The sequence below is a fragment of the Mastigoproctus giganteus genome, chromosome 4 (genome assembly GCF_048544385.1).
Source record: "Mastigoproctus giganteus isolate SK-2022 chromosome 4, ASM4854438v1, whole genome shotgun sequence".
Classification (NCBI taxonomy): Eukaryota; Metazoa; Arthropoda; class Arachnida; order Uropygi; family Thelyphonidae; genus Mastigoproctus; species Mastigoproctus giganteus.
The window spans coordinates 189,395,283-189,420,066 of NC_143578.1; the positions used below are offsets into that span (position 1 = coordinate 189,395,283).

A 24,784-nucleotide genomic window follows, 5' to 3' on the forward strand; every position below is an offset into this window, starting at 1 on the left:
TATAGCAATTCTCACCATGGTGTTGTTGTTGGTGTGAATGAGCAGATATCTGTAGACGTTTTGAGTATTCTGTTCTATCTGAAACTGTATAAGGAGTGGGGACTACACCAAGTTCTTCAGCTACTGTTTTCTGAACTCGCTTACTAAAATCTTCTATACATTCCATTTCTTTTTTCTCTATAGGTGAAAGATACCTTCAAATAAATAGTAAAAACTGAAAATACACAAAAGAACTAAAAATATTTATTTATAATTATAAAATTTGAAAAAATTTAATATATTAATAATTACAAATCTTCACAATAAAAGTCAGTGTTAAATGCAATGTTCATTTTAATACTGTAATTTCCCTGACTGTTTTGCAAAATTTAAAAGAATGGAATTAAAATATTTTACAAGAGGTGATCCAAAAGTAATTAAACATGTTGAAAATCAAACTAAATTAAAACTAAACAAAACAAAAAAAAAAAAAAAAGTTAATTGAAATAGGCTTGGGATAAACTTAAAGTGATAACAGAAATGGTTGAAGTGGTGGCTGTTTTCCATGCAACTATTTTGGGAGCTTGGGTTTGAAATTTACAGACCATAAAAATTTAAAATTCAGAGATGAATTTATCCCACTCAAACAGGTTGATACAGCTCCACTGTAATACATATGCCTTATAATTTTATTCAGTTCAGGAAAATTGTTGTCTGTATACTTCACTCCTTAATTACCATATACACATACTGTATACAGGGTGATTCACTACCAGTGCGACAAACTTGCAGGAGATTTTGGGGGTCACAAAGACAAATCGGAATCACATAGCATTGCAGGGTCCGAAATGCCTTCGTCATGCAGTAGAGGATGTTGAACGGGAAGTCGCGTGAACAGCGATCCCGCTGGAAGTCAGCATTTGCGAACCGGTTTCCGAGGCAGTAGGATGGACGAGTATTCAAATGTTGAACTGGCCGACATGCACCTCACGTATGGAGCTGCGGACTGTAATGGGCGTGCCGCTCTGCGCTTGTAACAGGAATGTTTCCCGCACAGGCGTGCTCCTCATCATACGATTTTCACATGTGTGCACAGAAGGTTACTGTGAGACTGGTTGTTTCACGAGAGGTACCATGAATTGAGAGCAAACGACGAGGATGCCAGACAATGAGGAGAATGTCCTACGTCTTGCAGAAGGCAATCTGAGTATGAGTACTCGAGCGATAGGTTAACGATTGGGTATTTCCCAATCCACTGTATGGAGGATACTGTCAACAAACCAAATGAGTTCATACCATCTGCAACGCATCCAATCATTGGAGCCTGCGGATTATCCACTCCGGAGGACTTTTGCTACTTGGTTGCTTCAACAGAAACGGTTCGCAAATGCTGACTTCCAGCAGGATCGCTGCTCACGCGACCTCCCGTTCAACATCCTCTACCGCATGACGAAGGCATTTCAGATCCTGCAATGCCATGTGATTCCGATTCGTCTTTGTGCCCCCTACACCTCCTGCAAGTTTGTCGCACTGGTAGTGAATCACCCTGTGTGTATATATATATATATTATTGATAAAAAAGAAAGTTAAAACAACAGTAACTGTAACTAATATTTATGGGTAAATGCAGTTGCAAGCAATCATGCAATACACACATAATGTCTATAAAATATTAAGGATAATAGAAAATAATAGAAAAAGTAAATCAATCAAATAATAATACTATCAGGGACTTAAGAAAATGCAAAAAAAATATATATATTATCGCTTTTTACCGACAATCTAGATGACTTCAACCGAGGCCAACCACCCAGACTGAAGGCAAAAAACGACAAGCGGTTCTCTGTTTCTGTAATGATCAATATATGCTAAGTAAGTTAAATCTAAACCAAATATAAACCAATATAGGCCAAATATAAATCAAATGTAAATAAAAAGTTAAGAAATTTTAGAAATATTAGAATCAAATGTAAGAAATATAAGTAAAATATAAATGTAAGCATATATTAATCATCGTTGACCCGACAGAGAACGTAATTTAATGATTAAAATAAGATTAAATATATAATACACACTACATATTTACCGTATCTAGGACATAATGTAATAGTCGTCAAAATAATGTGGTGCCCCCTATGTGATGGATATGGTAAAAATAAACATAAATAAATAATTAAATTTAAGTTAACACAAAGAGAAACAGGAAGATAGTAAGAAGAAAAACAAAAAATAAAAACTAAAGGAGTAGGAATAATAGAACCTGAACTTAACAAAGGCGAAAAATAGTGGTATAGATAAGAAATAGTTTCTCCTACATCCTCTGATTGCCCTAATAATTTCGGAGAAATAAAAATAAAGAGTAGGACAGTTTAAAGACATTACAAGATATAAGTTGTGGCTCGGGTATGCCTGGAATCGCAAACCCGTTCCTATAGTAGGACCCTGAGCTGAATTTGCATGTTATCTCAGCGTGAACTTAAGTAAATTTAAATGAATATATATATACATATAAAAAAAAAAAAAAAAAACGATACACTGTAATTTGCAAGCCGGTGGGTACAAGTTTTCTACACCGTAAGACACCAAGAATGCAAAGTGTATCCTATGTACATATATACATGGCACTAAATATGACAATTATATTGAAAATTATATTGAAACAATAGGTTCAGAAAACAGATTTTTGAAATTAATTATGCTTATCGCTTTCCTGAAGTGATATTTCAGGTAAGCAATAGGGAAATTATTATTAATCAACTTGCCGTACAATGCTGTTATGTTTGCTGAACAGTTATTATTATTATTATTGCAAATATAAGCAATCCTCAGACATTGCGATAAAATGATATTAGCATGCACTGATTTTGATATATTAGATCTCCAGTTTGTAAGACTAATTACATTGGAAATGTGTCTCTTTTATTATATACGTTTACGTCTATATTATTATTATGGAATATTTCTATATGAAGATCCAGGTAATTTGCTATAGTATCGGAACTATTAGTTTTTCTAATACAAGTTCTTCTGGATATAATTTACTGTAATCCTGGACAAAATGTGGACAATTAAAAACACATAGATCATCTACGTATTTGTATATAAGTAGGTTATCTTGGAATGCTCTTTCTGTATAATATAGATAAAGGTTTGCGATTATGCTTGATGCTAGACTTCCCATAGGGGTGCCAGTCACTTGCAAGTATAACGATGTTCCATCATATACATAATTATTAAAGATGCATAATTTTATTAGAGTATCCCACTAGGGAAATTATTAAATCAACCTTTATAGCATTTTTATTTTCCAAATATAGCTTCTGGAGAATGACTTTTAAATTATCAAGATTAATGCTCGTAAATAGACTGTTAAAGTCAAATGTTTGTATTTGTTGAATATTGTTATTTTTTATTGCATTTATAATCGGTAAGTTATTATTTATTATAATAGTTTTATTTAAGTTATTTAATATAATTTTAAGTAACTTTTCTAATGTTTTTCCGGGAAATTTAGCATAACTATCTCTACATGATGTTATGAATCTAAAAGCAATAGGTGATTTATGAAATTTGGGTATGCCATATATAAATGGATATTTTAGGTTATTATACTTTAACTTTAATTTTTTATGCAATGCAATTAATTTTTTTATTATTATATTAGAGGAAGATGTTATCTGTTTATATGTATGGCTAGACTGTAGTTCATTTTTTATAATTTCTATATAATATGATTTACATATGATTGCATAATTGCAAGCAGCTTTGTCAACGGGAGTAATTACAAAATGTTCATGTATATCTTTGAGCTGCCTATTTATTAATTTGGTATTATATAGATTATCCTGTATGAATTTCAGTTGATTATATTTGTTAGATATGATATTAAGCATTGAAAATAACCACATGTGGTATGCCTCAACTGGTATGTTATATTTGTATGCTGATCTTATGCAGTATTTTAGTAAATCTAGATATAACAATTTTTTAAAGGTAGATTTATTAATAGGTAGATTAGGTCAAAATTTAAAACCCAGTGATAAAATATCTCTAAGTTCGGGATATGGGATTTATATATATATTTATTTTTATATATATATATAAAAAATTCTAGAATCTAGCTGGCTCCATAAAAATGAAGAGGCTCTCCTTCCTGAATGAAAATTTGTGTTTGTCCTGTGACATCATAGATTATCTTATTTTGTAACCTCATATACATTTCCTCAGTAGCTATTACCCAAAAAAAAAAAATTCTATGACACCAGAACAAACTGTAGTTCAGACATAAATCCCAGGAATGTTTGCCTCTTGTGTAAGTAGTAATGGTATAAATATCAAAAAAATGCAACTATAAGGATTTTTTTTTCCATTTCTTGTCATAGTGCTTCATTACATAAAACTATATCTATCAAAGAAATGGATTGCAACAAATTAAATTACTCTGATTATTCCAACCAGTGATCTAGAACATCTTTATGGCAGAGATGTAGTAGCCTACAACAATAAATTCAGAAATAAAGGTCTTTCAACATTCACATTTGTTACAAACTGGATCTACCTGTATAAAGTGACACCTTCAAAAAACAATTATTCTTTTGAAACTTCTTGAAACTGATTTGACAGTTTCAAAAATATGCTTCTTTTTTACAAATTAGTTCTTTATTTTAAATGTCACAATAAAATACAAGTAATCAATGTTTCAACAATCAACATTACTTTGCATGGAAAACAAACTGAATAATATAATTCCTTGCCCGTAGCAACAACTCTTCCCTAGGGAACTGTTACACCAATGAAAGAAATCCATATTTAAAAAGGAAAAAAAAAAAAAAAAAAATCAAAAATTGATATTTATTTATTAATTAATTTAATTTACTTTAAATTTGTTATATTTCTTATTTTTTTCTTTGGGAACATTGAAAACTAAAGTATGCAATTTGCCTAAAGAAAAATTTAATATTATTTCAACCCATCTATATAAATAAAATACTTAGGTATGCTGCCCAAATTTTCCAACTACTAATTGTTGCCAGCACCCGTCCCTGAAGTTCACCTCGCATGACCACCATACTAGGCATTCTTTATTAATTTTAGTACTAACATTTTTCGACTGAAGAAAGGCAATCTATGCCTGAAAGCTATTGATGTATGTTTATTTTATCTGCCTTCAGTTTTAATAAACCAATCTAAGTTTTAAGAAGTTTAAAAATGGCTGAACAGTGTGTAAGAACTTTGAGAAAATGTAGAAGAAATGCTAATGAAACATTAGTTTGTTGTTGTTATTTGGTTTTTAGGAGCATTAGCAACTAAGGCCATATTGCTCCGGGATATGCGGTGGTCATTCCCTGACCTTTCCGCATCCTCCGTATTTGGTGGTGACGGGCTCGAACCCCGGTCTAATCAAGAAGCGTGTGCTACGCACTGCTGCTTCTTCCCACCTGGCTACGGAGGCGGCATGAAACATTAGAGGAGAGATCTAATAGGCTCTATGACTATGAAGACCGACAGAAAACATTGAAGAAAGAGAAGCAAGGTGGGAAATGAGAAGACGGGCAAAATGCCATAGGACTAATCAAATAGAAGTACCGGATGCAAATAACCAACACACTGTAATTAATGTGGAAGAGCACAACACAGGATATATATGTTACAACTGTTAGTATTGCAATGCAAGATATTGGGGACATGAGTTAAACATATCGAATAAATACATTAAATGCTGTCATGATGGAAAGGTTTCACTTGACCCACTGTCTGAGACACCTACTCTATTATGAGAGCTGCTTACAGGGCATACATGTGAAGCAAATAACTATAGAGAACATATATGAGAGTACAACTCAGAAATGGCATTCACATCAATGGGCACAGAGTTTAAATCACTGCCTGGAAATGGTCCATACTGTTTTAGAATATGGACAGATTTACCATTTGGTCTCACCGCTATATCCAAATGAGGCAAATAAGCCAGGATATGGACAACTATATATTTCAATTCTGCTGAAGCAACAACAAAACAGCTTGAAAAACAATCAAACCAAGGGTGTATGGATGAAGTAATGCAACAATTGGACAAGATGCTGTGACAAGATTTTGTCAAGTCATATAAACAAATGCATCAATTAACTCAGGCCAATCCAACAATGAATGTGCGCATGGCATTTATAGAAGATCTGGAGTTAGATAAGAGACGATATAATGACCTACATCCAAAATGGAGGTTGCTGAAATATTTGTTGGAGGATCTAGGTTAAACTATTTACACCATAATTAGAAAGGATCTAGATTAAACTATTTACACCATAATCAGAAAGGATCTAGATTAAACTATTTACACCATAATCAGAAAGATAGCATATGTTATACCAGGTATAACTAGTTTACAGAAAACATACAAAAGTTGCATTAAACTTAAGAATTTTATTTGCCTCATTTATCCTACTCATGTACAAATATCCATTTATTTAATTATCACAGTCACTTAAAATTTACCATTACTTTGACATCATACAGTGTTTAGGAAGTCTTAGTTTTATTTATTTTTTTTAAACGGCCATTAAGCAGAATGCCAGAGCACATGGTTCATAGATGGCAGTGTTCTCGTTTGAATGAATATATTGTGTAAAAAGGACAGATGGAACAAGATATGTCTGCTAGGGGTGAAAGTAGATGATACTGTACAGCAGATATCTTTAAGGGCATAAAAGGTAATATTATCACACATTTTGGCACTAATAACATTGAGTAGATCTGAGGACTTACTTAACAAGTACAGGGCAATGTTAGGAAAAAGTCACAAGTTACGTTTAAATTTGAAAGTGTCTGCAATTCTGCCCAGGCACAATAGGAAGGAGTACATGTTGAGAGCCCTATCAATCAAATTTGCCCCGAACAGACTGTGCAAGACTAAGAGGGCAGAATTTTTCTCAGTGTGATTTGTGCCCATTAATAGGAGATACTGTTTTCACATGAATAGGACTGGTGAAAATAGAAGGGGGGGGGACAAGAATATTCACAGATGCTATCGAGGTAGCATTAGGTGGGTAAGAAAACTGACAGCTTAGGGGGGAAGGATACACAGATTAATAGATTTACTAGAGTCACAGGCAGAGGTGAAATTCCTTCACTGTTTCTTTTTGAACATGCAGCAGCCTGGAAAGTAAGATGTTGGGGATTTCACACTCTACTATGGGTTCATCGTGGATTAATAAATATATGGGCTATGTTGTATTACTAAGGGTAAGAACAGGTATATGTATACTTGCATGTACATTAATGCTAGGAGCATAGTAAATAAATTTGATGAATTTAAAGTACTGATTGAGTCATTAAATGTAGACATTGTAAAGATATTAGAGACATTGCGTCACTCACACATGGGATGCTGAATTTGAATGTGGGGAGTACAATGCGTACATTAATTGATTAATCAATAAATTTTAATCAATAAATTAATATTTATTGATTAATGTTTTTTAGAGCGACATTATGCACCATGTCCAATATTTAAATTTATTAAACTAGTAAGTTGAGATAAAAATAGAATCACATAAAGAAACAAGTAAACACAACGTATATAAATATAATAAAAAAGTATATCCATATACGGGTATAAAGGTTAGTAGTTTTCAAAAATTTAAAAATTGCGGGCATATTGTCTTTGTCAGGTAAAATCTGACTGAGTGTATAGGGCTCAGTCAAACAGTTAAAAGCTAAAACATAAATGGCTTACATGTAAAAATCTAGGACACTCAATAACAATATGTTTCGTGGTTAAAATGGTGTCACAATGCTTGCACATAGGAGGGTCATCAGCCCTCAACAGAAAAGCATGTCAGATGACTGTGTCCTATGCAGAGCCAAGCTAGAACAACTTCCTCTTTATGGTCCCTGTGCAGACCAATATTATATTACAGACAATCTCATAACTTGTTTGCAGCCTGCCCACGCCATGAGTGTTGCCATCGGAAGAGCAGCTTCTTTCATATTACTTACCTGTAGTCTGTATAGGGGACTAACAGACAGGAGTTATAAAGGGAACAGATAGGAGTTATAAAGGGAACAGATAGGAGTTATAAAGGATCACTGATCTGGCTGAGGAGTCTGCCAAATAATTTCCCAAGATCCCAATGTGGCTGGGGATCAGCAGAAGAGAATATCAAATTTGAATTCAAAAAGGAAATGTAGCCTATGCTGTACCTGGGATAGGACTGCACGAAAACTGAATATGATTGATGACAAAGCCTGCAACGAACTGAGAGAATTGGTATATAACACATTTTTTGTGGTGAGTTTGTATATGATCCAAGGCTATTTCAATTGCATGCAGTACTGCAGTAAATATGCTGCATTAGGAAGGGAACTGCTCGGATATCACAGCATCAGGGAAGAAGCTGCAGATCCAACAGATATCTCTGATCTCAAACCATCTGGGAAAGCTTGCAATAAGTCATCATGGAACAAGTAAATACATGGGTTGTGTTAGGGTAAATAAGAGTAAGAACAGGTGCATGTATACTTGCATGTACACCAATGATAGGAGTATAGTAAATAAATTTGATGAATTTGAGGTGTTGGTCAAAACATCAAAGGCTGATGTTGTTGGGACATCAGACAGGGTGTCACAGATATATAAGGAATGCAGAATTGGAATTTGGGGAGTACAATGTGTACAGAAAGGAGAGACACGATAGAAGGGGAGGAGGGTTGATTAGTTAAGGAATACAAAGTTAAGAAACACAAACTCTAAGAAATTGCATTCTGTTGACATGGATGGACAGTACAGTGTTGAGCGAGTTTGGTGTGACATAAGCACTGTGAAAATCGAGTTGAGAGGAGGAGTGTGTTATAGGCCTAATGACACTGATGAGAACAAGGAACAACTATACAGAGAAATAAAGTGGGCCAGTAAATCAGACTGTCTTATACTGGGAGATTTTAACTTCCCAGATACAGACTGGAACTTGTGGGCTGGTCTCTCACGCACTAACAAGACTTTTGTGGATTTATTGGATGATTGTTTTCTACAGCAGCAGCATGTTTGAGAGGCAACCAGAGAAAGTAATACTTCTGACCTGATTATCAGCAGAGATTTTTCATGCATACAGAATCTCGGATAAAGGAATCACTAGGTGGCAGTGATCACAATTTACTGATGTGGGATTTATTTAATGATGTAACTACCATCAGATAAGTAAATCAGGTAAAGTGAAGAGTTTTTGCTTTTGTAAAGGTGACTACAGTGGTCTCAGAGATTTTTTAAATTCCCCACAGTGGGACCAACTAATGATGTTACCAACAGCAAATTCTAAATGGGAATCATTCAAAAAATTAATCTTGGAAGCTTTTAGGCTTTTCATCACAATTAAGAAATACTGTTCAAGGTTTAGACAATGGATGTCAGACAATGCAGTGAGACTTGTGTTAGAGAAGAAAAATTCATGGGACGCATATAAATTATCAGGAGACACAGTTGCTTATGATTGATATAAGATAGTCTGTAATCAAATCACAAAAGACATTAGGCAAGCAAAAGAAGATTACAAGAAATCTTTGGCAAAAGATGCAAAGAAAAACAGTAAAGACTTCTTTATTTATGTATCAGATTGGTCAGATTGATCCACTTGATATTGATGGCTTGATTGTTGATGCACCTTCTGGTAGCTCACAAACTGAATGAGTATTTTCCAACTACATTCACACATGAGGAGTTATTCAGGGAGGTGAATGCCAGAAGTTTATCAAACTCTGCCAGGGAGATAAATGATTTTGTAATTGCTGAGAACAAAGTGGAAGATAAATTGTTGAAATTGAACATCAGAAAGGCTCCTTAGGTGGTTGGGATCTATCCAGTTATATTAAATGAAGCATAACAGGAAGTTAACAAACCCTTAGCCATAATTATGAAAGTTTCGTTGGACTCAGGGGAGGTCCCATGGATAGGAGATGTGCAAATGTGTCCCCAATTCACAAAGGGGGATCAAAGGGTAACATGAGTAATTACAGATCTGTTAGTCTAACTTCTGTTCCCGGGAAATTAATGGAGGCACTAGTTCAGGAAGCAATGCAGGATCATCTAGACGAGACTGCATAGGTTTGTTAAGGGGAAGTCTTGTCTGACTAATTTGATTGGATACTATGTGGTCACAAAGGAACTGAATGCAAAAAATAATTCTGTTATCATATACTTGAATTTTAGGAAAGCTTTTGATATTATGGCATACTGTACAAATTGGAGCAGTATGGCTCCAATTTTGTTTTCTGTATTTATCAATGATATTGATGAAGGTAGATCAGGGTTAATGTCTAAGTTTGCAGCAATACTAAGGTTGGCAGGGTTGTTAATGATAATATGCTATTGCAACAGGATCTGGAAAAGTTGAGCTGATGGGCTAAGAGGTGGAACCTGAGGTTTAACATTGACAAATATAAAGTACTGCATATGGGTAGCAGTAACCCCAGAGTAACATATCAACTGGGTGGTACTACACTCAGGGTAGTGGAGAACAAAAAAGGACCTGGGGGTAATTGTGCAGTCAGATATGAAGTTTTCTGAGCAGTGCAGACAGGCTGCAAGAGCAGCTCATGATGTCTTGTCAATGATATACAGGAATTTTGCTAGCATGGATAAGGAGGTAATTGTCCCCTTGTATAAGGCAATGGTCAATACACACCTTGAGTACTGTATACAGGTCTGGAGGCCTCATTTTAGGAAAGATGTAGAGCTGCTCGAATGAGTACAGAGAAGGGTAACAAGATTGGTGAGCAGAACAAAGGGTTGCTGTTACCAAGAAAGGCTTAAATTCTGCAAATTGCAGCTTCTGGAGACTAGGCACCTGCGAGGTGATCTAATTGAGGTGTATAAGGCCTTGAATGGTTTGATCAAGCTCAATGCTGATGGGATTTTGTTGCTCAGATTGTGTTGGGCCCACTGTTGTTTTGTATATTTATGAATGATATTGATGAAGGAATACTCAAGACAGTGAAAAATCTAGACAAGAATGCAATTATACTGTAGTCACAGATAATGGATTTGTTAAGGGGTGACCTTGTCTGACCAGATACTATGATACAGTATCAAAGGAACCAAATGTAAAAAATTATTTTGATAACATATACCTGGATCTCAGTAAAGCATTTGATACTGTTGCACATAAAATACTGCTATGTATACAAATTGGAGCAGTTGAGCATTAAGGGTAAGGTTAGTTCATGGGGGAGGGAGGGAGGGAGGGAGAGATTATCAATGGGTCCTGTCTGTATTAGACTAAAGTTAACAGCAAAATCTCCCAAATTACAGTGCAAGACCCATATTCTATATTTATTAATGATATTGATAAAGGAATATCAGACTTAATGTCTAAGTTTGCAGATGCTAGAAAGGTTGTTAGAATGGTTAATCACAGTAATCATTGTAAGCTTGAGCAACAAGATCTAGAAAAATTAGACAGGTAAGCTGAGAAATGGAAGTTGAAGATTAATATTGACAAATGAAAGGAGAAAAAAAAAAGGCAGCAGCCAATATCAATCAATCCACTGCAGGATGGAAGCCTCCTCAGCAATTCGTGTTGAAGGAAATGGATCATAATCTACCAGGCTGGACCAGTGCGAATTGGCAGATCAGATGTATTTAGCAGTCAGGGGGTTGAACCCTGGTCTACTCAAAGAAGTTGTGCTACTGCACTTCTGCTCATGACAACTCAGCTACAGAGACCGTTTTTTTTTTTGGTTTGGTAGGATACTCAACTGCTTGGTAGTATACTCAAGACAATGGAAGATGAATTGTTAAATAATCACTAGAAGGAAGGAGGTTAATCACATTGGTTCACTTGATATCAATGGTTCAATTGTTGATGATCTTGTCCAGGTTGCTGACAAACTGAATAGGTATTTCGTATCTAGACTAACACTTGACAGTAAAGGGGATACCAGAGGTTTATTAGATTCTGACAACGATCTAAAGCATTTTGTGATAACAAAGGAGAAATTGTTGAAGCTAAACATAAAAAAGGCACCTGGATGGATGAATCTTTCCACTTATATTAAGTGAAGCAGAAAAGGAAGTAAGCAAATCCTTACCTACTATATAATTATGAGAGTATTTTTGGATTAAGGAGAGGCATGAATGTATCCCAAATTCACAAAAGGAGATCAAAGGGTGATGTGAATAATTTCACATATTTTAGTTTGACTTTGTCTTGGTTTTCCTGTGAAAATAGAAGAATCAATGATTAAAGAAAATGCAGAACCATCTAGATAGGGATGCAGTTATACTGCAGTCACAGCATTAATTTGTTCAAGGGGTGATCTCTGATCAATTTGATATCATGTACTTGGATTTCAGAAAAGCTTTTGATAATGTTTAACAAAAAAGACTGCTACACATATTGGAGCAGTGTGGCATTAGAGGAAAGTTACTGCTGTGGATAATGAGATGGTTGAGTGGGAGAAGACAGAGAATAGTTGAATGGGCAATGCTTTTCTTGGACTACTGTGATTACTGGAGTATCTCAAGAATGCAGTGCTGAGTCCAGTGTTATTTTCTGTATTTATCAATGATACTAATGAAGGCAAATTGAGTTTAAAATCCAAGTCTGCAGACAATCCAACTGCAACAAGATCTAGAAAAATTGGGGCAGATGGGCTCAAAAATGGCCAATTTAACATGGAAAAAATGCAAGATATGGACGACAGTAATCACAGAATATTATTAGTAGCAAATGATGCAAAAAAGTAAGCTTATAATGCAGTAGCAAAAAAAATCTACACACTTCATTCATCCATCCATCCATCCATCCATCCATGCCCTCCAAGAATTTGTCTACTTGATCCTTGAATTTATTCAAACCACCCACTTCCACACAACAACTAATAGAAGTGTGTTCCAACAATCAACCACCCACTAGCTGAAGGTAAACTTCTGCCCATCCATCCTACAACTATTTTTTCTCGATTTTAATTTATGCACCAGTCTTAGTCTTAGCAAAAGGAAGAATGACATCAACATTTAGCTTTCTCAATCCATATACTGCTCAGGGCCTTAAATACCTCAATAAGATATCCTCACAAGTGCCTAGTTTTCATACATTGCAATTTACAGAACTGAAGCCTTTCTTCGCAAGAGCACCCATTTGTTCGCTTCAACAACCTGCTACTCTTCTCTGCACGTGTTCCAGCAGATATCCTTCCTAAAGTGGCCTCTAGACCTGTATGCAGTACTCAAAATGTGGCTAACCATGGCCTTGTACAAAGGAATAATCACCTCCTTATCCCTGCTAGCAGTTTCTGTATATCATTGACAAAACACACTGAGCTGTCCTGGCTTCTTGGGCACCTCCATAGCTAGGTGGGCAGGAGCAGCAGTGCATAGCACACGCTTCTTGATTAGACCGGAGGATGCGGAAAGGTCAGGGAATGACCACCGCATATCCCCAGAGCAATATGGCCTTAGTTGCTAGTGCTCCTAAAAAAAAAAAGCAAATAACAAAACCAAATCACAGAACTTAAATCTGACTGCGCAATAAGTTCCAAGGCATTTTTTGCTTTCCACTACCCCGAGTATAGTGTATAGATAACATAATTGCTTTGCTAATCTAGGATTTCTGCTACCTTTGTCTAATTCATCCTTGAATTTATTCAAACCACCCACTTTCACAAGAACTGATGGAAGTTTGTTACAACAGAACCACCAGTCAGTACTGCATAAAGGTCTGGAGGCCTCATGTTAGGAAGGATGTAGAACTACTGGAACAGATACAGAAGGGTGATGAGATTGGTAAAGGAACAAAATAGCACTCTTACCAAGAATGGCTTCAGTTCTGCAAACTACATCTCTGGAGACTAGGCAACTGCAAGGTGATCTGATTGATATTTAAGGCTTTGAATGGACTGAACAAGCTCAACACTGATGGCATTCTTCTTCTTCTTGCTCAGACTACTCACATGAGGGGCACAATTTCAAATTGATGAGGGTTGGTTTCAGGACATATGTATGGATGTTTGTCTTCAGCAAGCAGACAGATGACTGTTGGAACAAACCTTCATATCTGTTGTTGTGGAAGTCAGTAGTTTGATTAAATTCAAGGAAGAACTAGACAAACTATTGAAGAGGATGGACAGATGAGGTAGGAAAGTTGTCCCCCCAATGCTGTATAAGCTTGCTTTCTTGCATCATCTGCAACTACTAATACTAAGTAGGTAGCTGAACAACATTTTGTTTGTCAAAAATTCTTATCTTAATCTTATCATTTTCTCTGATCATTTTCTGCAAGCACATATAATTCATTGTTTGGGGGACATTGTCGAGGTGTTTAAATAATTTCAATAATTTTCAAGGTTACTTTATGGTGTTTATTAGGTTTATGGATGCGAGTTTTTTAATACACCTGAATTTGATACAGATACTGAGGTTACTACTTTTTTTTTCCCATAAATGTAGCAGGTTATCACACAAAGAACAAGCACGGTATTGTGTATCTTAACAACATTCCTTCAGCTGTAAGGTCAATAATCCATGGACCTGAATTACTATTACAAGCAAAAAATGCAAGAATCAACTGGCCTCTGAAACAGTCTTTTCTTAGTATAGATATCAAGAAAAAGAATGAGTTCTCCATTTTTCTAGCAAATGTTCAATGAAATATTGCAGTAACATTCCTGCAGTTATGAACTTTTCTGTAATTTTCTACCAACCAAAGAGTGGGAAATTATTTATTGACTCATCGAAGAAAAGCCTCAAAGAAGTTCATAATAGAAACAAGTGTGCATCCATTCTGTAGCCCATTCAGTACACTTAAAAGAAAACTATGAAAATGTTGCTTCTTTTGAAAAAAAAAAAACATTCAGTATAAGGATCATGGTTAGCTAGAGTGTGTGGATATTTTAAATTTATTGTTTTTGTTACTTGGCCAAAAACTTGGTTACACAAAAACATGACTTGCTTTTTGTGCGAATAGAATAGTGAAGCAAAAACTGAACATTGGAAAGGAAAGCCTGGTGTCACAGATTGTCCACCAAGACAATCTATGACACCAGGTTCGAAGAAAATCAAAGGCAAGTTACTAGTAGATCAAACAAAGTACTGTCATCTCTAGATATAAAGCTAGGCTTAATGGAACAGTTCATCCAAGCCCTGATAAAAAAGGAAATTGTTTCAATTATTGATGTTAAAAACGTTTTAACTGGTGTTATTTGGAAAAAAGAGTTACATTACCTATAAATCGTCACTAAACCCGATGTGCATGCGTTGTACTTATTGCATGCAGTGACACAACAAGTACAACACATGCGCCCAAGAAAACTCAATTGTACGCAACAAGTACAATTGAGCAGTGATACACTACGTTATACCATTATATCAGCATAGTGATTAATACCCGAGTGACTGTGCCAAAATCTACAGCCCAGTGTTCGAAGGAATATCATGAAAGAAAGAGAAGTTGGACAGAAATGTGAATCTAGATGAAATTCAACAAGTGTTTCGTTATGCCTTTTGAAATTCAACAAGTGTTTCGAGTTCTCAAACTGAACCCAAAAAAACTCAAGCTGAAATAATGAAGGAATATCATGAACGGAAGAAAACGATATTAGAAATTCAAACTATTCCGAATCATAATGAAATTCAACCACAGAGTTTTACTATGCCTGATACTTATCAGGAATCTAAAACTCCAGCAGAATGAATGAAGAAATATCATGCACGAAAAAAGTGAAATTAGAAATGGCTAATAATGAGATTCCTGATTACATCCGTATAGTACACGAGCTGACAGTGATTTAGAAAAACTAGTGTACAAAAACCCATTTGGATTTAGTTGTAACGTTTGTGATCGTCTATGGTTTCAATTAGATTTGAAACCATTTCCAACAACTTCATATGAATCACTTCAAAATGAATTTCCTTTACAAGAAGTGAGTACTTTCATGATGTGTAATACATGTCATACTTCATTAAAAGAGGGATGGATACCAACTATGGCCACGTCAAATGGATTTATACATCCAACGTATCCTACTCATTTGCCTTCACTAGATGTTGTAACTGAGCGTTTGATATCACCATGATTACCCTTTATGCAAATTCAACATTTACATTATGAACATGGACAATATGGAATCATTGGACAAGTAATAAATGTACTAGTTAACGAAAATACAATGGTTCATCAATAGAGAATAAGATGATGATTATGCCATTACATATAAAATGAAGACTCATACATAAATCATCATATCTACAAGGATGGGTGCAAAGAAAATAGTGAAAATATGGTTACGGTATTTGATAAATTCACCTTTATATAAATTCTATGGCATAACAGTGAGTGATGATTTCAAGGGGACAAACGACAGGAGTGAACAGGAACATTTAGATGAAATTGTGGAACCTGTCAACAATGATCATGAACTATTTTAAATTCAACAACAAAAATTATTATGTTATTATTTGGTTTTTAGGAGCATTAGCAACTAAGGCCATATTGCTCCGGGAATATGCGGTGGTCATTCCCTGACCTTTCCGCATCATCCGTATTTGGTGGTGATGGGCTCGAACCCCGGTCTAATCAAGAAGCTTGTGCTATGCACTGCTGCTCCTTACTACCTGGCTACGGAGGCGCCAAAAAAAATTATTATGGTTTGAAGATAAATATTTATGTATAGCACCGGGTCAGAAATCATCTCCAACAAGTTTCATATTTGATATACATCAGAAGAACTTTCTTTTCCAGCTATATATTTGGGACATGCATGAAAATTTAAAAATGGATTGAAAATTATGCCCTTTATGATGGCATTGAATGAAATTCGTAGATCTGATCATCGTAGTGGTTTTTTTTTTTTTTTTGTAGTTGTTGGCGCATAGGCTTCTGTGGCCATAATGCACCTCCCAAGGTTTTTGTAGTACTCTGATCCAAGCCCGAGGTGGGAATTGAAACCGCGACCTTTGGGTTGCCAGGCAGGCACTTTACCTACCCGGCTAGCCCGGTCAGCTCATCGTAGAGTAACTCCCCAACATTTGCTATGTATAGCAATGAAAATTATGCAAATGTGTACCGCAGAAAATTTGCAAATTGCATTTAAATCAGTAGGAATAACAGCTAACATTACTCGTTCTATATTTGAATCGAAAGAATTTATAAACAAGTCATTGGAGTCTAACTTGGCATTTCTAAAATCATTCCCAATTCAGCATATTGGAGTCAATGTAAATGATATGGTGTTTGCCATGATTCATCAATTAGGAAAACCTACGATGTCCTTGACATTGAGTGCATGTGAACCAACATGGCCCGTATTGCTATGTATGTTATACAAATTGAAATATAAACGAGAAATTACATGTAACGAAGTTATGGATCTACTGTACAGGGAAAGAGATACATTAATAAATGAAGACCACGTAACGTGTGCCATATACTTTAATAAAATTGTTGAGAGTATATTCAAAATTTTAAATTCAAAAACCAATAGTCCTTTTGGGAAATATTATGTTGTGAATTCCTTTATTGTGAATTACTATGTATGTTATACAAATTGAGATATAAACGAGAAATTACATCTAACGAAGTTATGGATCTACCTTACATGGAAAGAGCTATATTAATAAATGAAGACCACGTAATGTGTGCCATATACTTTAATAAAATTGTTGAGAGTATACGAAAACCTAGTCCTTTTGGGAAATATTATGTTGTGAATTTCTTTAAACGCATTGAATTTCAACATCGAGGAACTCCACACGCACATATATTATTATGGATGAACAATGCACCCTCTGCACCATTAGAAGAAAAAGAAGGTGGGAGGGAAGAAGCAATCCAAATGATAGATGCATTATGTTCTATAGAGAAAACTTCAGATTATTCAAATTTACAGCAACATAAACATACTTTTACCCTTTATAAAAATAATAACGCAAATGTCGATTTGAAACATCTTTTTGGCCAATATTGCAAACTCGTATATTGATACCAATGGCCACAGATAACAATCAAAGATTAGCTTATCACAAAAAATATCGTAAAATGCACAACTCATTAGAATTGGATAATCATGTTAATTTCGAAGAATTCCTTAAATCAAATCAATGCCAATCAGAAGAAGAATATCTAAATATTTTGAGGGCTGGCATCAAACAACCACATGTATTTCTTAACCCGGTCAAAGTCCGCCCTGTTTTTGTCTAACTTTTAACCCTAACTCTAAAGTTGCTCCCCCCGAAGAAAACTAATAATTTTCATAATTTCTACTCGATTTTCCAAATTGAAACTCTCAATATACATAAACAGAAGTATATTCTTTGATTTCCTACCTTTAGCGCTCAGCAAAAAATATTAATTCACTCTAAAACAGCAAAAATGTACGATCACATTTCGATTTATTAAATTTTGATGTCGGCAAAACAAGATCCAAGCTTTGAAAATAAAACGTGTTACTTCATTAGTTCAAAAATTCCCGCATCAGCTAGGCGCCTCTGGCTAAAACGAATCAACGCATGCAGAGAGATAATTGACTGGTCAAGCTTACGTCATTAACGTTACCAAGGTGATCCAAGGATAAAATGAAACTGTAAACAACTTTCGTGGAAAACAAACAGTTGAGCATCATTACTTGCGAACACTAATTTGCATAGCTCACTCACAACAGTAGCTTTATTGCTTTTCGTAATTGTTGTATGAAAGAATTGCAACGAATTGGTTTTGAAAAACTAAAATATTGCATTTCCTTTCTTCAATATGTATTATCTACTAAAAAAAAATTAAGGAAATTCATCTACTAGAAGCTATACTGGAAACGGAAAGAAAAAACTGTCGTAAAACTGATCACTACAATGTGCATTTCATAAAAAAAAAAGTTCGCTTTATTGTAATTGTTTCTAGAGGACTAAATCGGAACAGCAGTTTCATGGATGTATATTTGATCTTCTTATGAAATGTCAAGAAAATATTTCTATTCATAGCTGCATTATAAACTTCGAAAACTGATATCGAAGGAACTTCACATGCATCTCACCTAGTGTACAAACGAAAAAAAAAAAAAAAAATGTGCAGCTAGTAACAGATTGTGAGAACAATCCATTACTCGTAGTGAGGATTGGGAAATTGTAAGTAATTGTTATTGAATACTTCAATATTTCCTTGATATGCATTTAATATCATCAAAAAATTTCCAGAGAAAAATTGAATTTTCATTATCACACAACGCCCGAAAAATTCACCATAAAATGTAATGTGTTTCAATGTTTGAATTCCATTCTGAGCTACAAATGTAATTTCACTTCTCTTGTGCTGACAGAGTAGCCGTTCACCGAATGAAGAAAAACAGAGTTCATTTTCATGAAATTTACAATTCCCTTCTTTCACTTGAGGGAAAAAAACTCCTTAGGGGAGGGAGTCCACCCTTTCTAATCCGACCCTGGAGAGAGAGAGAGAGAGAGAGAGAGAGAGAGAGAGAGAGAGAGAGAGAGAGAGAGAGAAATAAAAAATACCCTTTTGGTGGGGAGAAGGCCAAGAGATTGTCAAACGTCCAGAGCGCTAACTTTCATTTATTATTATTTATTATTATTTATTTATTTTATTATATTATTATTTTTTTTTTTTTTCTTGTGTTGTTCTAGCAATCCATCCTGGATTGGGGCTTCCCTGGGCCGGGATAGTGCTTCTCCTCTTTTCTCCTTCCCTCTCTTCATCTTATACAAATTTTTCTTTCCTCCCTGGGAAACTTTTTTTTTTTGGCTGATGCTGCATAAGCTCATACACTTGCTTTCTTGCATCACATGCCACTACTACTACTACTAGTAGTTCCCCAGGGAGGAGGGCGTGCAGTTAGTATGGGAGATCTTGCCCTCCTGCTAGGGACGAGTACCTGGAGGCAGTCGTCCAGGTGATCGCTGCTTCCAGGTAGCCAGAATGCCCAAATACAACATCACAATACAGAACACACACATAAGCTCACAAACAGTTTTTCTTTCCTGTCACTTTCTCCCGTGTGGGATGAAAAATTTTTTTCTCTCTCTCTTGCCTTCCTTTTCATCTGTCTTCATCCAACATGGGATATTCCTAAGCGGGATGATTTTTTTTTTTTTTCACAACACACATTGGCCTTACCCTGACAATGCGTAAAAACTGAACAGAGCAACGAGGCCGAGATGAACTTTTGTTCTAGGAGCCGCCCATACAAAAACAAAAAATAAAGAAAATAAATAATAATAATAATAATAATAATAAAAAAAAAAAAAAAACAGCATTGCAGCTCTAAGTCAGCTTCATCCTAGGATGCCGAAACTGCAATTGTTTTAGAGAACAATATTTTGCATTTTTACTTTCTAACATTATTTTGCATTATAGCTCTGTTACAATATTTTGCTTCATTTCTTTACATTATTGCTGTAGCAAACGATATCGGTGTGCATGACGTTTCATCACAGATGCTGGAGTTCTAATTAGTCAGTTCATCCTAGGATGCGGAATTACTAATTAGTCCGATTTTGGTCTGGTGCTCATTTGATAAAAAATCCAGAATAATTCCTCTGGAAATATTAGCTAGTGAACTGCATTATAAATTTCAAACATCGCTGTATTGCTTATCCTTTGAGTGACCACATGTTTTCGACTTGTACAATTGTTTTATTGTGGACACTTTCTTCCAGTCAGTAAAATCATTATTATACCTATAAAGTAATTCATTATGTTGGGGGAAACCGTTTTTGCTCCTAATTGATGTAGCACTTTCGAATTTCGCAAAGTGGATTATTTGAACACAACATACATTAGAAGGTTGTATTGATAATTGATGGGCAGCATTCCGACAAACAAATTTTCTGTTTATATTACGTGATGACCACACAGTCAGAGATCCTGAGAGAGAGAGAGAGAGAGAGAGAGAGAGAGAGAGAGAGAGAGAGAGAGAGAGAGAGAGAATACAAGAAACCGCACTGCATTTAGCAGTCACCGACTCATCTGCCAAAAACCACAGTAAAACAATAAAAGTGATGAGGAGTAAGTCTATTTGTCAGCGGAGTTTATCTGTTTATTGCAGTTCAGAACAGCATTATGACCGTGGATAGTGAATTTATTCGGCTTCTGTACTAAAACAGAATTTCTCCCTTTGCGATGACATCAAAGCATAACAAGCAAATATCTTCTAACGATACTTTTTGAGCAGCCGTTAGTTGTAATCTGTTAGCTTTGTATTGTTACAAATATTGCAGTTATGTGAACAATACACATTTCAAGAAAGAAAGAAATTCATAGCGGATGATTTTTTTTCTTTCTTTTGATGCACCAGTTTCGAAGTTTATAACGCAGCTATAAATAGAAATATTTTCTCGCAATTTGGTTAGAAGATCAAACCCAGGAAACTGCTGTTCTGATATTGTTTACTAAAAACAATTACAATAAAGCAAACTTTTTTTTTTTTTTTTATCAAATGCGCATTGCAGTGTTATTTTACACCAGACAGTTTTACACCAGTTTTTCCCGTTTCCAACAGATGAATTTCCTTGATCTTCTGTTCGTAGGAGCAATACACGTTGAAGATAGGATATACGATCTGTTCACCTTCCATAAACTGTTATTAGTACTGTATGGCTTTATTGCTTCTTATGTCAAAAACAGTAGCTCCTGTTCGTCTTTTGTTTATTTACACTTCTCCCTTACCGTCTCGATGTAGCTGTACTGATGATGTGATATATACTTCCCACGCTTCGCTCGTATTCACGCGGAGTTGTTTATCAGAACTGCTCCTCTCCGTAAAAAGAAATTCACGCGCTTTACACCAAGAAACGAATCATGTCGGGTTTCATAAGCTCTAGGCTGGTTAGGGCGGGGGTAAAAAAATTAATTGAAAAGGCCTAAAAAATTGCATACTTGATGTCACATTTTTGTCATTTGTGTGAAATTCAATAGAAGGTTTTGAAAATTTAAGTGGGAAAATTCAAGAAAACAGTTCTGGCTCCAACTATAGCGAGTTTCAGCTCTGTAATTAGAGTAAAAATTATAGAATTAACTTGCTGAACCCAGTTGGGGCTGGTACGTACCCCAACGGACGGGGATGTGGTTAAACGTAAGATAAAAGAGAAATTTATGAATAATTACAATCCTTGGAGTTTAGGAGTGCTCAAGTCTAATTCGGATTTGTCATAGAAAAATATTCATGTGCAGCATATGTAGTTGAATATATGAATAAAACTAACAGAGGAATAAGCAACCTGCAAAGGAAAATTATAGAGATACAAGAAGAATATCCTGATATGGATATAACTGATCTAATACGAGCATTAAGTGTAGATGTATTGAATTCTGTGGAGATGAGTTCACAAGAGGCAGCTTGGTATTTATTACGATACCCAATGTCCGTGTCTTCAAGAGCAAATGAATACGGGCCAACAGTATGGCCACGTGAGTGTCAGAAATTACATAAATCAAAAGCTGAATTGGATGAACACGTTGATAGTGAGTCTTTGGATATATGGAAAGATAATATTTTTAATAAATATGAAAAGCGGGGCGAAAGATTAAAAGATATAACTCTTGCACAATGGGGGATGGGTGAAAAGACAATTTCCTAAAATAATTCGGTATCAGAATTATAACACAACATGCCTTCATGAACATATATGCAAAATGCTAACTTTACACATACCATTTATCAATGAGGAGAATGAAAACAAATACAGGCATACCTCGGTTAACGTTACCTCTGATAACGAAGTTTCGATATAATGAAGTCCGCAATTTCAAGCCCCATTTAACATTAAAAAAAAATATTCCAGTTTAATCAACTGAAATCTAAACAAACTGAAGAAATTACGGAAACCTTTTGGGCTTCTCGTGGTTGGTTCGAGAAATTTAAAAAAAATAGTGTAAAATTAACATGATAATTCATAGTGTAAAATTAACAGGAATTCATAGTGTAACAGGAGAAGCTGCAAATAAGTTTCCAGAAAAACTAAAGGAAATAATTGAACGTGAAAACTTTCCACCAAATTTGGTGTTCAGTGTTGACGAAAGCGGTTTGTTCTGGAAACGGCTACCAACAAAAAGCTTCATTTCTATTGAAGAAAAATCAGCTGCTGGGTTCAAAGCAGCGTTTAACGTTACTCTTTGGATCAAATGCCTCTGGCGATTATAAATTAAAATTGTTATTAGTTTACCATTCAGAAAATCCGAGGGCGTTAAAAGGTAACATAAAAATGAATTTACCTGTAATATGGAAAGCAAATAGAAAAGCGTGGGTTACCAAGGAGTTATTTACTGATTGGTTTGTTAACCGTTTTTGTCCCGAAGTAAAACGGTATTGTCAAAAAAACAACTTTGAAGAAAAAGCTCTTTTGTTGTTAGACAATGCTCTGGGACATCCTACTGATCTTAACACGTTGGACACATGCATTCCTGTCAAAGTTGTGTTTCTTCCAGCAAACACAACTTCTCTGATTCAACCATTGGATCAGGGAGTAATAGCATCATTTAAAGCTTATTATCTGCATCGAACATTAAGCAATTTAACTGAACTAGAGGATAAAGAGGAAATGACAGTTAAAACTTTTTGGAAAAACTACACCATTAAAAACGCAATTGAAAACATTGATAGTTCTTGGAAAGAAGTCACTAAGAAATACTAGAAGAAGAAAATAACATCCAAGAAATTAGAAATGAAGTTATCCAGATGGTTCAATCAATAGGTTTCGAAAATGTCGATGAAGAGGATGTTAGAAATTTATTGAATGCAGAAGATGATGGTTTTTCAGTGGAAGATTTAGAAAACCTTGTTAGCAACGAAGATAAAGATAATGAAGACGAAGTTAAAGAAGTTCCTGCCGAAAAAGTGTTAACAATCAAAGATTTAAAAAGGTGCTTAAATGACATTGAAAACGTTTTAAATTTTTTTAGTGAAAATGATCCTGATTTAGGAAGAAGTGTTATTGTTAAGCGATCAGTGTTAAATGCAATAACTCTGTATAGGCAATTGTTAAATGAAAGAGAAAAAAGCATAAGTAATCAACTTTAGACTCATATTTTAAAATGTGATTTCACTTTGTATGTAAGTTGACTGTTTATTTAATAAAACTTTGTTCGAAAAAAAAGCTTTTCATTTTCTTTATGTAGGAACGTATCCCTATTCTGGCCCATAGTATTTTTACCTCTGAAAACGAAGTTTCGCTCAACGAAGTAATTTCGTGGAACGCATCCTATTCGTTATTCGAGGTATGCCTGTATTTTGAACTTTATGAAACCAACAAAGAGATAATTACCTTGAGAAGAAATGAGTTTGAATCTGATGTTGATATTGAAAAGACACAAGCTATTTGTAGGCAACTTTCTCATCGAACTTGATGAGAATGATGAAAATGGACAGGCGGTGGAAAAAAATGAAGAATCTCTTAAATCAAAAGAAACTGATGATGATTTCTTTACCGACATGAAAACTATTGATGAGGAGATGAGAATAGCGATGATGGAGAAATTTTCATCTGTTGTTAGAAAGCGAGAGAATGTTCTTATCATCTGAAGAATACCGTTGTCTGATGAGTAGTACTAATAAAGAACAACGCGCATTATTATTTGAAGCTATCTTATCATCAAATTGGTAATCAGATACATGAGCCGATACAAGTATTTCTCACTGGATCTGCTGGCTTTGGAAATACATTTACTCTTAAATTATTGGGTACCTTGATGTTACAATGATGACAACCCAGTTGTGAAGTATAACTCCACAATATGAGAGATGCCTGATGGTGTGGAGTAATTTAGATTACAGAATAGTTTAGGGCTAAAACTTCAGGTTATGTAGGGAGCTAACTAAC

At 35.0% G+C, this 24,784-nt stretch overlaps 1 protein-coding gene across 3 annotated transcripts in view; it reads right to left on the reverse strand.

Moving 5' to 3' along the window:
* The window catches only part of LOC150087274 (lipid droplet-regulating VLDL assembly factor AUP1-like), a 194,603-nt gene that overhangs the window by 36,387 nt on the left and 133,432 nt on the right, over positions 1 to 24,784 (reverse strand). For all 3 annotated transcript variants that reach the window (XM_090371933.1, XM_090371932.1, XM_090371935.1), the window contains one exon: positions 16 to 194. In XM_090371933.1, the coding sequence (XP_090228059.1) occupies positions 16 to 194 (179 nt within the window). The remainder of the gene's footprint in view (positions 1 to 15; positions 195 to 24,784) is intronic.